The following is a 13184-nucleotide window of genomic DNA, read 5'->3' on the forward strand; positions in this document are numbered from 1 at the left end:
TTGCATTAATCAGCAGGTGTAGTCACTGAGCAGACGTATATTGTTTTTGCAATATATGCTTTAGTCATTCATGTAAAAGTAGTGTGAATTGAATGGCGTGTCTTAGGAAGTGCTCAGCTTGTAGGAATTAGGGAAAGTTCTGCCCTATATTTGGAAGTACAGGTAGAGAGAATTCAGAAGCATGCTACTAGTGGACTGCCTGGATCTATGGAGTCTGAGCCTGATTCCCTGAGTTGCTGTCTGATGTAATACAATGCACTATTTTATATAAGCCGGAGACTAAACAATATTAAAGCTTTGCTTAACACTGCCCTCACAGAATAACTTTATGAAAAGATTTCTGTTTGTGGAACTACACTATTGTGGTAGTTATTTGCCTCACGGCAACAATTATCTGCTGTTTTCTCATAAAGTTTATGTGTATGTTTGCTCAGACTGAGCACTATAGTACTTAAGTGGACTTAAGTCGACTTCTCTAACTTCCGCTAGGCCCCACCTCCCCCTCGTACCCCATCTGTTACTTATTTTTATGCACACATTCTTTCTCTCACTCTCCTTTTTCTCCCCCTGTCCCTCTGAATATACCTCTTGCCCATCCTCTGGGTCTCCCCCCCACCCTTGTCTTTCTTCCCGGACCTCCTGTCCCATGATCCTCTCGTATCCCCTTTTGCCAATCACCTGTCCAGCTCTTGGCTCCATCCCTCCCCCTCCTCCTATCATTTTGGATCTCCCCCTCCCCCTCCAACTTTCAAATCCCTTACTCACTCTTCCTTCAGTTAGTCCTGACGAAGGGTCTCGGCCTGAAACGTCGACTGCACCTCTTTCTACAGATGCTGCCTGGCCTGCTGCGTTCACCAGCAACTTTGATGTGTGTTGCTTAAGTAGGAATGTGTTAGGGAGTGGATGATGGGATTTAAATTTGCTATAAATTAGAAATGGATAACTGGATTAAAATTTTGTTAAGATCAGCAGGAGACCTTTTGAAGGCCAAATGGGAAGACCAGCCAAATCTGTTCAGCAATAAACTGGTGTATGTTAGGATCTGATGTTTCTCTAGTGCCAGTACCTCTGGGACATGTGCTCATAGTAGTTTTAGTGAAAAGATAGAAAAAGCAGCCTGGAGGATCTTTTCAACAAGTATCTATATTTCAATAACGTTTTCGTCAAAAAAAATTCTTTCAGTTTAAAGCAAGGTTTGACATGTTTTGCATTCACTTCTGCACACCACTGTTGTAACGTGTGGTTATTTGAGATACTGTCGCCTTCCTGTCAGCCTGAACCAGTCTGGCCATTCTCCTCTGACCTCACTCATTATCAGGGTGTTTTCACCCACAGAACTGCCACTTACAGAATGCATTTTGTTTCTCACACCATTCTCTATAAACTTTAGAGACAGTTGTGCATGAAAATCCCTTTTGATCAGCAGTTTCAGAGATACACAAACCACCTTGTCTGGCACCAACAATCATTCCGCGGTCAAAGTTACTTAATTCACATTTCTTCCCTATTCTGATCTTTGGTCTGAACAACAACTGAACTTCTTGACCACATCTGCATGCTTTTATAAGTTGAGTTGCTACCAGATGATTGACTGATATTTGCAATAATGAGCTGGCATGCAGGTGTACCTAATAAAGTGGCCACTGAGTGTGCATTTTCATGCTTTATTGTGTCCCTGCCACAAAACATTGATTCCTGGTCTCACAGTATTTATATTATTTTCTGTACTTCGATGTTCTTTCCCAGTCTTCCTACCGGTTGTTGGGAGATGCTCTCTTCCTCAAATGCCACTCTGTTGCCCATAACTTTCCCATACTTTCCCTTTGATCATCAGACAAACAATGCAGAAATAGCTGTGCTGCAGCTTTGCCTATCCAGTGTGGCAATCCCTAGAGGGCAGCCTGAGATATCCTGTCCTAACACCAATCCAATAATCAGATAACAGTGGAAGATGGAAGGTTATTTTGATCCCCAATGTCTGGATACATTGCCAACCTTTTATAGATCAATCTAATCCTTCCCTCCAAGATAGTTCTCCATTTTTCTGTTCATCCATGTGGCTATCTAAGAGTTTCTTAAATGTTGCTATGTATCTGCCTTTACCACCACCCCCGGCAGGGCATTCACCACTCTATGTAAAAATCTAATTCTAACATCATCTCTATACTTTCCTCCAGTCACTTTAAAATGATGCCTTCTAATATTAGCTGTTTCCATCCTGGAGAAAAGTCTCTGCTTCATATCATCTTATACTCCTCTATCAAGTCAACTCTTAGTCTTCTTACAGCAGCCATTTGCCTTGGTGACAACTAAAGTCTCTGTAATGGCCACAGCATTACTTTTCACTTTTAAAGTAATACTTAATTTAAGCAACACACACAAAATGCTGGAGGAACTCAGCAGGCCAGGCAGCATCTATGGAAAAGAGTACAGTCAACGTTTCAGGCTGAGACCCTTCAGCAGTACTGAAACGTTGATTGTACACTTTTCCATAGATGTTGCCTGGCCTGCTAAGTTCCTTCAGCGTTTTGTGTGTGTTGTTTAGATTTCCAACATTTGCAGACTTTCTCTTGCTTGTAATGCTTCATTTACATTGCTTTGAGAAGGCAGTGAAGTCCTGTGTCAGCACTCGACAGCTTTAAAAGTAACGCATAATTGAACAGAAGAAAGCAGATAACAAAGAATTTCGGAAATTATATTTGTACAAATATAGATGCATGACTGAAGCCATCTAAATCAAGATAGATCAAAGCAGCTGTGATAGGATGGTTACCTGTGGCAGGTCGTAATCAATTGCTGTTCTTTGACTCTTTTAGGCAGAAACATTTGGAGACTCCTTTGTGTTTGAGGGACTGCTGAGCAAAAAGGTGAAGAGCGGCATTACCCAAGCTGTAAGTGATGTGCACATCGTACATACCCAATCTCATGATAATATGCCAAATCTGAAATCAGATATCAACACCATAAGATTATGGATTTTGTATTTAACCCAGCTTCTTTTGAAATAATTAACAAGCTGTCACATCACAAGAGGTGCATGAATATTCAGACACTTTCGTTTAAAATGTGCACAGTTCTGGATATCTTATTTATCTTTTGTTTAAAAAAAATCCTGTTCTGTTTTTCTGCCATAATAATTTCTGAATGCTGTTTCCATGAAGTGTCTAGAATGGAAATTTTATATGTAAACAGTTTTCCATTCGGGAGCTGTTATGGCATTAGCCAGCAGGTGGTGCTGCAGAGCAGGTTTGCAAACTCCCTCCCCATCACAGATGGACCAGGGGGGTTGGGGGGTTTTGGTGGGGAAGTCCATCTAAATTTAAAAGCACTAAAATTTTGAAGTGATATATTAAAATGTCTGTCTAGTCCTGCATAATAATGTTAACTTCTAAAAATAACTTATTCCAGTTTTGAAAGGGAGAAACAAGACATTCGCATGTGCAGAATTTGGTTCAACGATTACGATGGGGACAAGGCATTGTTGATGAGTATCTGTCTCTCTTTGTAAGTTGTGAAAGTGTTTAAGACTTACTGGCAATCAGAACATTACAGCTGTACACTATTTTCTGCTTCAGTTACAAGCCTTCCACGTGATGTCCTACTATATGCAGAACAGCAATTCATTCCAGCTGGGATCTAGCTGGAATGGTAAAGTCAACTGATATTAATAAAATAGGCAGAATTGATCAAGATATTGCTAAACATTATCAGCCTCAAACAGTAAAGTTTCAGAGGAAAGCCTGGCAAGTGTGAGCTTGGAGATAACCCCTTCAAAGACAAATGACTGGAATTTCAGGCATGACTCAGTAAATTTGTGGATTATGCTACATTTTGCCATGTTTGGTTAAAAAATACTATTTATGGAATATAGCCTCTGAGAATTTGATGCCTTTAGTAATCAAGAGCCTATCAACCTCTCCTCTAAGTATACACAATGACTTGGTCTGCACAGCAGTCTGTGGCAATGAATTCCATAGATTTATCACCCTCTGGTTAAAGAAATTCCTTCTCATTTCTGTTCTAATGAGTCACCCTTGTTTTCTGAGGCTGGGTCCTCTGGTCCTAGACACCCTCATTATAAGAAACATCCTCTCCACGTCCATTCCATCTAGGCCTTTCAATATTCGATGGATTTTAATGATATGCCCCCATTCTTCTAAACTCCAGCAAGTACAGGCCAGAGCAATTAAATGCTCAAATATTAGTATTTAACATTGCGTTATGTATTAAGTTTAATGAACCAAACAATGCTACTTTCAAATTGCAGAAAACTTTTGGTTGTTCTCCATTATGATCCTGATTCACTGCCAAATAAATTCACTGCAACTCGCGTCTGATTGCAGGAAGATCGGCTAGATTAGCCTGTTTGAGGTGTGCTGAGAAATTAGTAGGTTGATGAACTTGGATGATGATATGAAGTGGAGTGAAGGCTTGGTGAGCATTTGTTAGTCATGGAGTTTTACAGTACAGAAACAGGCCATTCAGCCCACTACAACACACACAAAATGCTGGACGACCTCAGCAGATCAAGATGGGACTACAAGCTGGCAAGTGGTTGGTGAGACCTTCTTCCCCCTTCCTTTCTATCCCGAATGAAGCAGTGGAGGCTGCCTCAGTAAATATATCTAAGACAAGGTTGGATAGATTTTTGCATAGTAGGGGAATTAAGGGTTATGGGGAAAAGGCAGGTAGGTGGAGATGAGTCCATGGCCAGTTCAGCCATGATCTTATTGAATGGCGGAGCAGGCTCGACGAGCCAGACGGCCTACTCCTGCTCCTATTTCTTTATGTTCTTATGAAGAGTCTCGACCAGAAACATCAACACTTTATTCCCTTCCATAGATGCTGCTTGACCTGCTGAGTTTCTCCAGCATTTGGATTTAGAGCAACTGCAGAATCCCTTGTGTTTATGATTCAGCTCATGATGAGTTTTGTGTCCATCTACACTAATCCCATTTGACTGCATTAGGACCGGATCCTTCTGTACTTTCCCTATATACCTCTTAAATGAAGTGATTGTATCTGACTCATCTGACAATGAGTTGTACATATCAACCACTCTGTGAAAAATATATTAGCACTCAAATCCCTTTTTAAGTTGCTTCTTCTCATCTTAAAACTGTACCCTCTTCTCTTAATAACACTAACTTGGGAAAAATACTTTGACCATCCATCCTATCTATGGCTCTTATAATTCTATATACATCAATATCAGCCTCTTTACACTCCAAATAAACAAGCCCAACCTCTTTAATCTCTCCTGATAACTAAAATCCTCCGATCCAGGCAACATCCTGGTGAACCTCCTCTGCAACCTGTCCAGCACAATCACATCCTTGGCTGGTTCAGATTTTCTGGTGGTTTTGTATTTCACCACTAATTATTGATCTTCTCCAGCAGACTTACCAAAACAATGTCCCATACTTTAGCCCGTGGACAAGACACATTTCCAGAAGCAGCAAGTCACTCAGACAGATTGACTCCTGGCCCTTGTGCCGAGGACAAGTGTGGAAATGGGAAGTCAGAGTTGAAGGGGGTGGGGTTTTAGAGTTGATTACCATAGAGCTACGCTTCAATTTTAGAAATTCATCATTGGGACCCTGAGAACTGGACAACAGGACAAGTTCCTACTTTTGTGACCGCTGCAGATTTTGTTCACAGCTCCTCAAGTGAAGGGAGAAAATAGTCTGAATATTCAACACCTTATTTTTTTCAACTATGTGAGTGAAGATTAAAACTTATCTTTATTTGTTGCATGTACAGCGAAACATCAGAGCATAGAGTGAAATGTGCCGTTTGTGTCAAATAAAATCAGTGAGAATTGAACTGGACAGGTGATGCCATGCTTCAAATGCCAACGTAGCATGCCCACAACTCACTAATTCCAACCGTACATCTTTGGAATGTGGGAGGAAACCCACGTGATCATGGGGAGGCGCGATCATTGGTGATCGTGTAGCGTGATGCACCAACCCCTACGTTACCGTGCTGCTCCACCCATCTTTTTAAAGACATTGCAGAATAATATGAGACATGAGAGACTGCAGATGCTGGAAATCTGGAGCAACTCACAAAATCCTGAAGGAACTCAGCAGGTCAGGCATGGTAGGATAGTGGTTAGCCCAACGCTTTGTTGTACAGGCGACCTGGGTTCAATTCCTGCTGCTGGAAGGAGTTTGCAAGTTCTCCAGGTTCCTCCTGTTTCCTCTCACAGTCCAAAGAGCTACCAGTTGGTGGTTAATTGGTCATTGTAAATTGTCCCATGATTAGGCTAGAGTTAAATCGGTGGATTGCTTGGGAGGGCGTGGCTTGAAGGGCCAGAAAGGGCTATTCTGCGCTTTATCTCAATAAATAAAAATTCATAAATCTTTGGAGGGAAATGGACAGTCAACGTTTTGTGTTGAGATCCTTCATCAGGACTGAAATGAAAGAGGGTGGATAGCAAGAATCAAAGGGTGGAGGGAAGGGGTGAGGCAGAGCTGGCGGACGAGAGGTGGATCTGGGTGAGGGAGCTGCCTGGGGTGGGGGGAAGGGGTGGAAGAGTAGTTATAATATTAGAACCTGGGAGTTGATAGAAGTGACAAAGGGTGAAGAATATGGAGTCTGATAGTGGACATTGGACGATGGAACACAGGGAAGGAGGTGAGGAGCGGAACTGGAGAAAGGAATATGTGTGTGATGGGCAGATAAAAAGGATTGGAGAGGGCAAGAGGGGGGTGATGGGGTCAGGAATCAAGGGTAAGAAGAGGGGAGTAGAGGAGGCCATGGACAGATGTAGGAAATTAAAATGCTGGTTTCATGGAGACCCTGGCTGATGGTGGATGGAGCAAAGTGATTCGCCAATCTGTATTGGGTCTCCCTGGGACCATCAGATGCAGTAAATCACACCGATGGGTTCCATGTGAAGGACTGTTTAGGGCTCTGAATGGAGGTGAGGGGAGATTGTGTAGGGGCAGTTACAGCACTTGGTGTGGTTGCAATTATAAGCACATAGAGAGGGATGAATGTGTCAGGGAGAGAGCAATCACTGCAGATAGTGGAGGGGAAGGGAATTTATACCTGGTGATGGAATCCCATTAGAGATAGCAGAAGTTGCAGAGAATCATGTGCGAGTTGAATAATATAAGTTGCAAATGTCACGGTTGCCATGACAATGAGCACCCTTCAGGCCACAGCTGAATTTGTAGCTCTTTATGGCTCATATTTTGTGGTCCTAATGAGAGAAAAGCTACTTGTGCTTTGCCACTCTGTCAGACTGGCAACTTTATGAGCTCTAGCTATGTCTACTGAAGTGTAGAAATTCAGTGCCTGTTGTGACCATGACCACAGAATTCCAATGGTGGACTCAACATGTCGTTCATCAAAGAAACAACATTCTGCCTGCCTTCCCAGTACTCAGGGAACTCAGCTAAACATTCTGCATTACTCTCTTCTGGATTCCAACAGAGACTTTGGTAATGGTCTGTTAATTTAAAACGGCTTTCCCATGGCTCAGTATTGTAAAACTTATTAACGTCTCCTTAATAGCTTGTTAATTTTAATTATCTGAAACAATTTTCAATTTTTATTTTAATATACCATTATATTTCTGGATGTGGTCGAAGGTTTAGTTTGAACACTTCCAACCAAGTTCGAGGCCATGCCTTCTCAGCCGTCAGTTGTTTAAACTTTTTTTGGTGGGAAATGGATCGGGGCTAACTTTGACAACTCCATGACATTTCATCTGAAGGACTTATGTCAAGATGTATGATACAAAGGGAAAAAAATCTTTCAGTGTTTACTGAATTTTGTGCCGGAATTGCAAAAGGTAGTGTGGAATATTTTAATGGAATCAGTGACAAGTGCCATATCATTGATGCTGTCTTTTCGCAGATAATTTGTAAAATCTACGGAATTTTAGTATGGAGGGAAACTGAGTTACACATTCTACACTGTTCCACATGTACTTTTTTTTTACAATAAGGACAACAAATGTTGAAAGGGCTAGATAGGGTGGATGTGGAGAGGATGTTTCCTGTGGTGGGAGTGTCCAGAACTAGAGGGCACAGCCTCAAAATTGAGGGTCAACCTTTTAGAACAGAGGTAAGGAGGAATTTTTTTAGCCAGTGAGTGGTGAATCTCTGGAATGCTCTGCCATAGACTGCGGTGGAACCCAAGTCCATGGGTCTATTTAATGTGCAAGCTGATAGTTTCCATATCGGTCATGGCATCTAAGGATATGGTGAGAAGGCAGGTTTATGGGGTTGAGTGGGAGCCAGAATCGGCCATGATGGAATGGCAGAGCAGACTCAATCGGCTGAATGGCCTAATTCTGCTCCTGTGTCCTTATGGCCTAACCCACAACATGTTGAAATTAATTAAGTTTGCATCAGGAAGGACTGCAACAGTCCATATTGTGGATGGTCAGAGTACTTTGACAGTACTTAACTCCAGATAGTACAGACCCAGGTCACAAATTTTACCTTTGTCCCTATGAACTGCAGTTCACTCTCACTGCACATAATAATTGTTATCTTGTATGGCAATTTGAATTCTTGGCCTCACAATCTACCTCTTCCACTTTATCGTTTACCTACACTGCACTCTTCCGGCAGCTTTTACTCTTTACTCTGCATTGTTATTGTTTTACCTTATTCTAGCTCAATCCACTGTGTAATGATCTGATCTGTATGAACAGTCTGCAAGACAAGTTTTTCACTCTATCTTGGTACATGTAACAACAATAATAGAGTCATAGAGCACCACAGCATAGAAACAAACCCTTCGGCCCATCTAGTCTGTGCCAAACTATTGTCCTGCTTCATCCCATTGATCTGCACCTGAACCATAGCCCCCCCAATACCCCTCCCATTTTAATTTTCATCACTATTCCAATTCTCCTCTCATTCACACATCGACTTGCATGTCCTCAGCCTCCTCCAATCAGGGTGCAGACGAGAGGAATGGTACCTCATATTCCGGGATAGTCTACAATCTGAAATCAGAATCAGAATTAAGTTTAATATCACTGGCATATTAGATTCTGAGGACACTCGGTCCTCGTTTATTGTCATTTAGAAATGCATGCATTAAGGAATGATACAGTGTTCCTCCGGTGTGATATCACAGAAGCACAGGACAGACCAAGACTAAAACTGACAAAAACCACATAATTATAACATGTAGTTACAACAGTGCAAAGCAATACCGTAATTTGATAAAGAGTAGACCATGGGCATGGTAAAAAAAATGCCTCAAAGTCCTGATAGCCCATTAACTCACGCAGACAGTAGAAGGGAGAAACTCTCCCTGCCATGAACCTCCAGCGCCGTAAACTTGCCGATGCAGCACCCTGGAAGCACCCGACCACAGCCAACTCTGAGTCTGTCCGAAAACTTCGAGCCTCCGACACCAAGCACCGAGCACCATCTCTGCCGAGTGCTTCGACCCCGCCCCGGCCACCGAGCAACAAGCAGAGCCGAGGACTCGGGGCCTTCCCTTCCGGAGATTCTCGATCGCACAGTAGCAGCGGCAGCGAAGCAGGCATTTCAGAAGTTTCTCCAGATGTTCCTCCGTGCTCTCACGTCTGCCTCCATCAAATCAGGATTGTGCACGGCACCCTACTTGACAGATCACAGATATTCATCACCGGAGTGGCTGCTGCACGCTGCGTCATGTCGCCATCTTCTCCTCTCTGCATACGTTGTGAAACTTGTTGTTTTGCAGCCGTGTTACATTGCAATACATAATAATAAAAACTATAACTGACAATCAGTATATATAAAAAATTAAATTAAATAAGCAATGCAGAAAGGGAAAGTATACTGAGGTAGTGTTCATGGGTTCATTGTCCATTCAGAAATCTGATGGCAGAGGGGAAGAAGCTGTTCCTGAAATGTTGAGAGTGTTTCTTCAGGCTCCTGTTCCTCCTCCTTGATGGTAACAATGGGTTGTGGGGATCCTTAATGACGGATGCCGCCTTTTTGAGCCATCACCTTTTGAAGGTGTGCTGGACGCTGGGGAGGCTAGTGCCCATGATGCAGCTGGCTGAGTTGACAACTTCATGCACTTCCATATCCCAGTTGGTAATGCAACCAGTTAGAATGCCTGTAATGGTATATCAATAGAAATTTGCGAGTGTCTTTAGTGACATCCCAATTCTCCTCAAACTCCAAGTGAAATAAAGGCGCTGCCATGCCTTCTTTGTAATTGCATCAATATGTTGGGTTCAGGGTAGATCTTCAGAGATGTGAGCACCCAGGAATATGAAACTGCTCGCCCTTTCCACTGCTGATCCCTCAATGAGGACTGGAGTGTTTTCCCTCAGCTTCACCTTCCTAAAGTCCACAAGCAACTCCTTGGTCTTACTGACATTGAGTGTGAGGTTGTTATTGCGACGCCACTCAACCAGCTGATCTGTCTCACTCCTGTACCCCTCCTTGTCATCATTCTGAAATTCTGACTATAGGTGTGTTGTTAGCAAATGTATAGCTGTGTCTAGCCACACAATCGTGAGTGTAGAGAGAGTAGAGCAGTGAGCTAAGTTACAACCTTGAGGTGTACCAGTGTTGCTTGTCAGTGAGGAGGTGATGTTATTTCCGATCTTTACAGACTGTGGTCTCCTGGAGGGGAAGTCAAAGATCCAGTGCAGAGGAAGGTGCAAAAGGACCAGATTTTTGATTACAAATGAGGGTATGATTGTGTTAAATGCTGGGATATAGTCAATAAACAGAAGCTTGTCGTAGGTATTACTATTGTCCAGGTGATCCAAGGCAAAGTGGAGAGCCTGTAAGATTGTATCCTCTTGCAGGAGCACTTCCGGTAACATTCTCTGCCTTGGGTCCTCTCCTCCTCTTGACCTACCCATTTCTTCCCACACTCACCACAGTCCCCATCACCCTGTTTCTTTCCCTTTGTCCACCCATTCCATCAGCTAATCGTCCCCACACTCCTCCCTCGGATTCCTGTCTTCTACAATTCCCATCTGCCCTCCCCACTTCCCTCACATTATTCTATTCTCCACCATCCTCTTATCATCTTCAGCCTATAGAAAGACATGAGAGACGACAAATGCGGCTAATCTTAGGTCAAAACACACAAAATTCTGGAGGAGCTCAGTGGGTAGAATCTATAGAGGAATATACACAGTCAACATTTTGGGCCAAGGCTCTTCATCAGGACTTCGTCGGAATGCTGACTGTCCATTTCCACCCATAGGTTCTGCTGACCCCTGAGATGCTGCAGCATCTTGCGTGTTGCTCCAGATTCAAGTACCTGCAATCTCCTGGGTGTCCATTATTTTTCTTTCATGCGTTACATATTTCCAACATTATTAACACCAATTATCATTATTAGAATTACATATGGGATCAAATCTGTTTTTTTTAAACTTGGAAATTAATCTTGTAGGTAAGTCCCCAATGCAAAAAGCTCAAGTTCAAACTGGATTTGTACTTGAATTGAATTGACTTTATTACTTACATCCTTCATATACATAAGGAGTAAAAATCTTTACATTACATCTCCGTTTAAATGTGCACTGTGCAATTTATAATAAATAATATGTACAACAGGATATTCAGTATAACATAGAAATACAGATGAGTTAAGCAATCTGATGGCCTCGTAGAAGAAGCTGTCCTGGAGCCTTTCTATAATCTGATGCTATTTGTGCAGTGATAAGGCATTGAAGTTTGGTTCAGTTATTCCAAATATTGGAAAAGTCATTTCAAATGCCTTTAATGATCAAAATTGTTCGCAAATTTTGTTTTTCAAATATATAATGATGAGATTGTAATTTTAACTTTTGATTTTTGGGCTGGCAAAATCAAAATAATTCATCTCCATTTCTTAGTAAAGTGTTTTGAGACAGAGAGTCAGCATTTGTGCACTAAGTTAAACAATGGATCTTGAACCTCTGAACATGTAGCCATATAACCGTATGACAATAACAGCACACAGCCATCTCAGCCCTTCTAGTCCATGCCAAACTCTTACTCTCACCTAGTCCCACCGACCTGCACTCGGCCCATAACCCGCCATTCCTTTCCTGTCCATATATCTATCCAATTTAACTTTAAACGACAACATCGAACCTGCCTCAACCACTTCTGCTGGAAGCTCGTTCCACACAGCTTCCACTTTCTGAGTAAAGAAGTTCCCCCTCATGTTACCCATAAACTTTTGCCCTTTAACTCTCAACTCATGTCCTCTTGTTTGAATGTCCCCCATTCTCAATGGAAAAAGCCTATCCACGTCAACTCTATCAATCCCCCTCATAATTTTAAACACCTCTATCAAGTCCCTCCTCAACCTTCTACGCTCCAAAGAATAAAGACCTAACTTGTTCAACCTTTCTCTGGAACTTAGGAGATGAAACCCAGGCAACATTTTAGTAAATCTTCTCTGTACTCTCTCAATTTTATTGACATCTTTCCTATAATTCGGTGACCAGAACTGTACACAATACACCAAATTTGGCCTTACCAATGCGTTATACAATTTCAACATTACATCCCAACTCCTATACTCAATGCTCTGATTAATAAAGGCCAGCATACCAAAAGCTTTCTTCACCACCATATCCACATGAGATTCCACCTTCAGGGAACTATGCACCATTATTCCTAGATTCCTCTGTCCTACAGCATTCTTCAATGCCCTACCATTTACCATGTATGTCCTATTTTGATTAGTCCTACCAAAATGTAGCATCTCACATTTTTCAGTGTGGAAAGTGGAGCAAATATGAGGTTTGTGAAAGGAAAGAAATGTTGGATGAGGAATTACCCTCTCAGGGCTGGTGTGGTTGGGTTGATAAGACTTCCTTTAGATAACAGGCCTAAAAACAGGAAACAGAAATGGGAGGAAGGTCCGTTAAGGTTGGGGATACAAACTTACTTATCACTTCAAGTGCCAGCTAATGCTACAGTAGGCAAGGCTGCATACAATTTTATGTTGTAATCACTTCCATGAATGTGCGCTGTTGCTCTGATACAGGCCCCCACCTGAAACCAGTTTGCTTTCTGTAACACCTGCAGGGTACTGCTCATTTCCCTGTTTCCTTTATTAATAAAAACAAATGAAGATAAGTGTGAGGCAATAAAACTGATCGATTTCTTCAACTACCATTTGTCTCTAACACCATTCAAGACAGTAGCCTTTTTTTTATTGTAGTTTAAAGTAGTACGAGGGGTGGTTGATAA

The 13184-nt window shown here is 42.1% G+C and overlaps 1 protein-coding gene across 3 annotated transcripts in view; it reads left to right on the forward strand.

The window, feature by feature from the left end:
- sumf1 (sulfatase modifying factor 1) overlaps nt 1–13184 on the forward strand; it is a 185137-nt gene that overhangs the window by 25413 nt on the left and 146540 nt on the right. For all 3 annotated transcript variants that reach the window (XM_072280637.1, XM_072280639.1, XM_072280638.1), the window contains exon 3: nt 2817–2891. In XM_072280637.1, the coding sequence (XP_072136738.1) occupies nt 2817–2891 (75 nt within the window). The remainder of the gene's footprint in view (nt 1–2816; nt 2892–13184) is intronic.

The sequence above is a fragment of the Mobula birostris genome, chromosome 16 (genome assembly GCF_030028105.1).
Source record: "Mobula birostris isolate sMobBir1 chromosome 16, sMobBir1.hap1, whole genome shotgun sequence".
NCBI lineage: Eukaryota > Metazoa > Chordata > Chondrichthyes > Myliobatiformes > Myliobatidae > Mobula > Mobula birostris.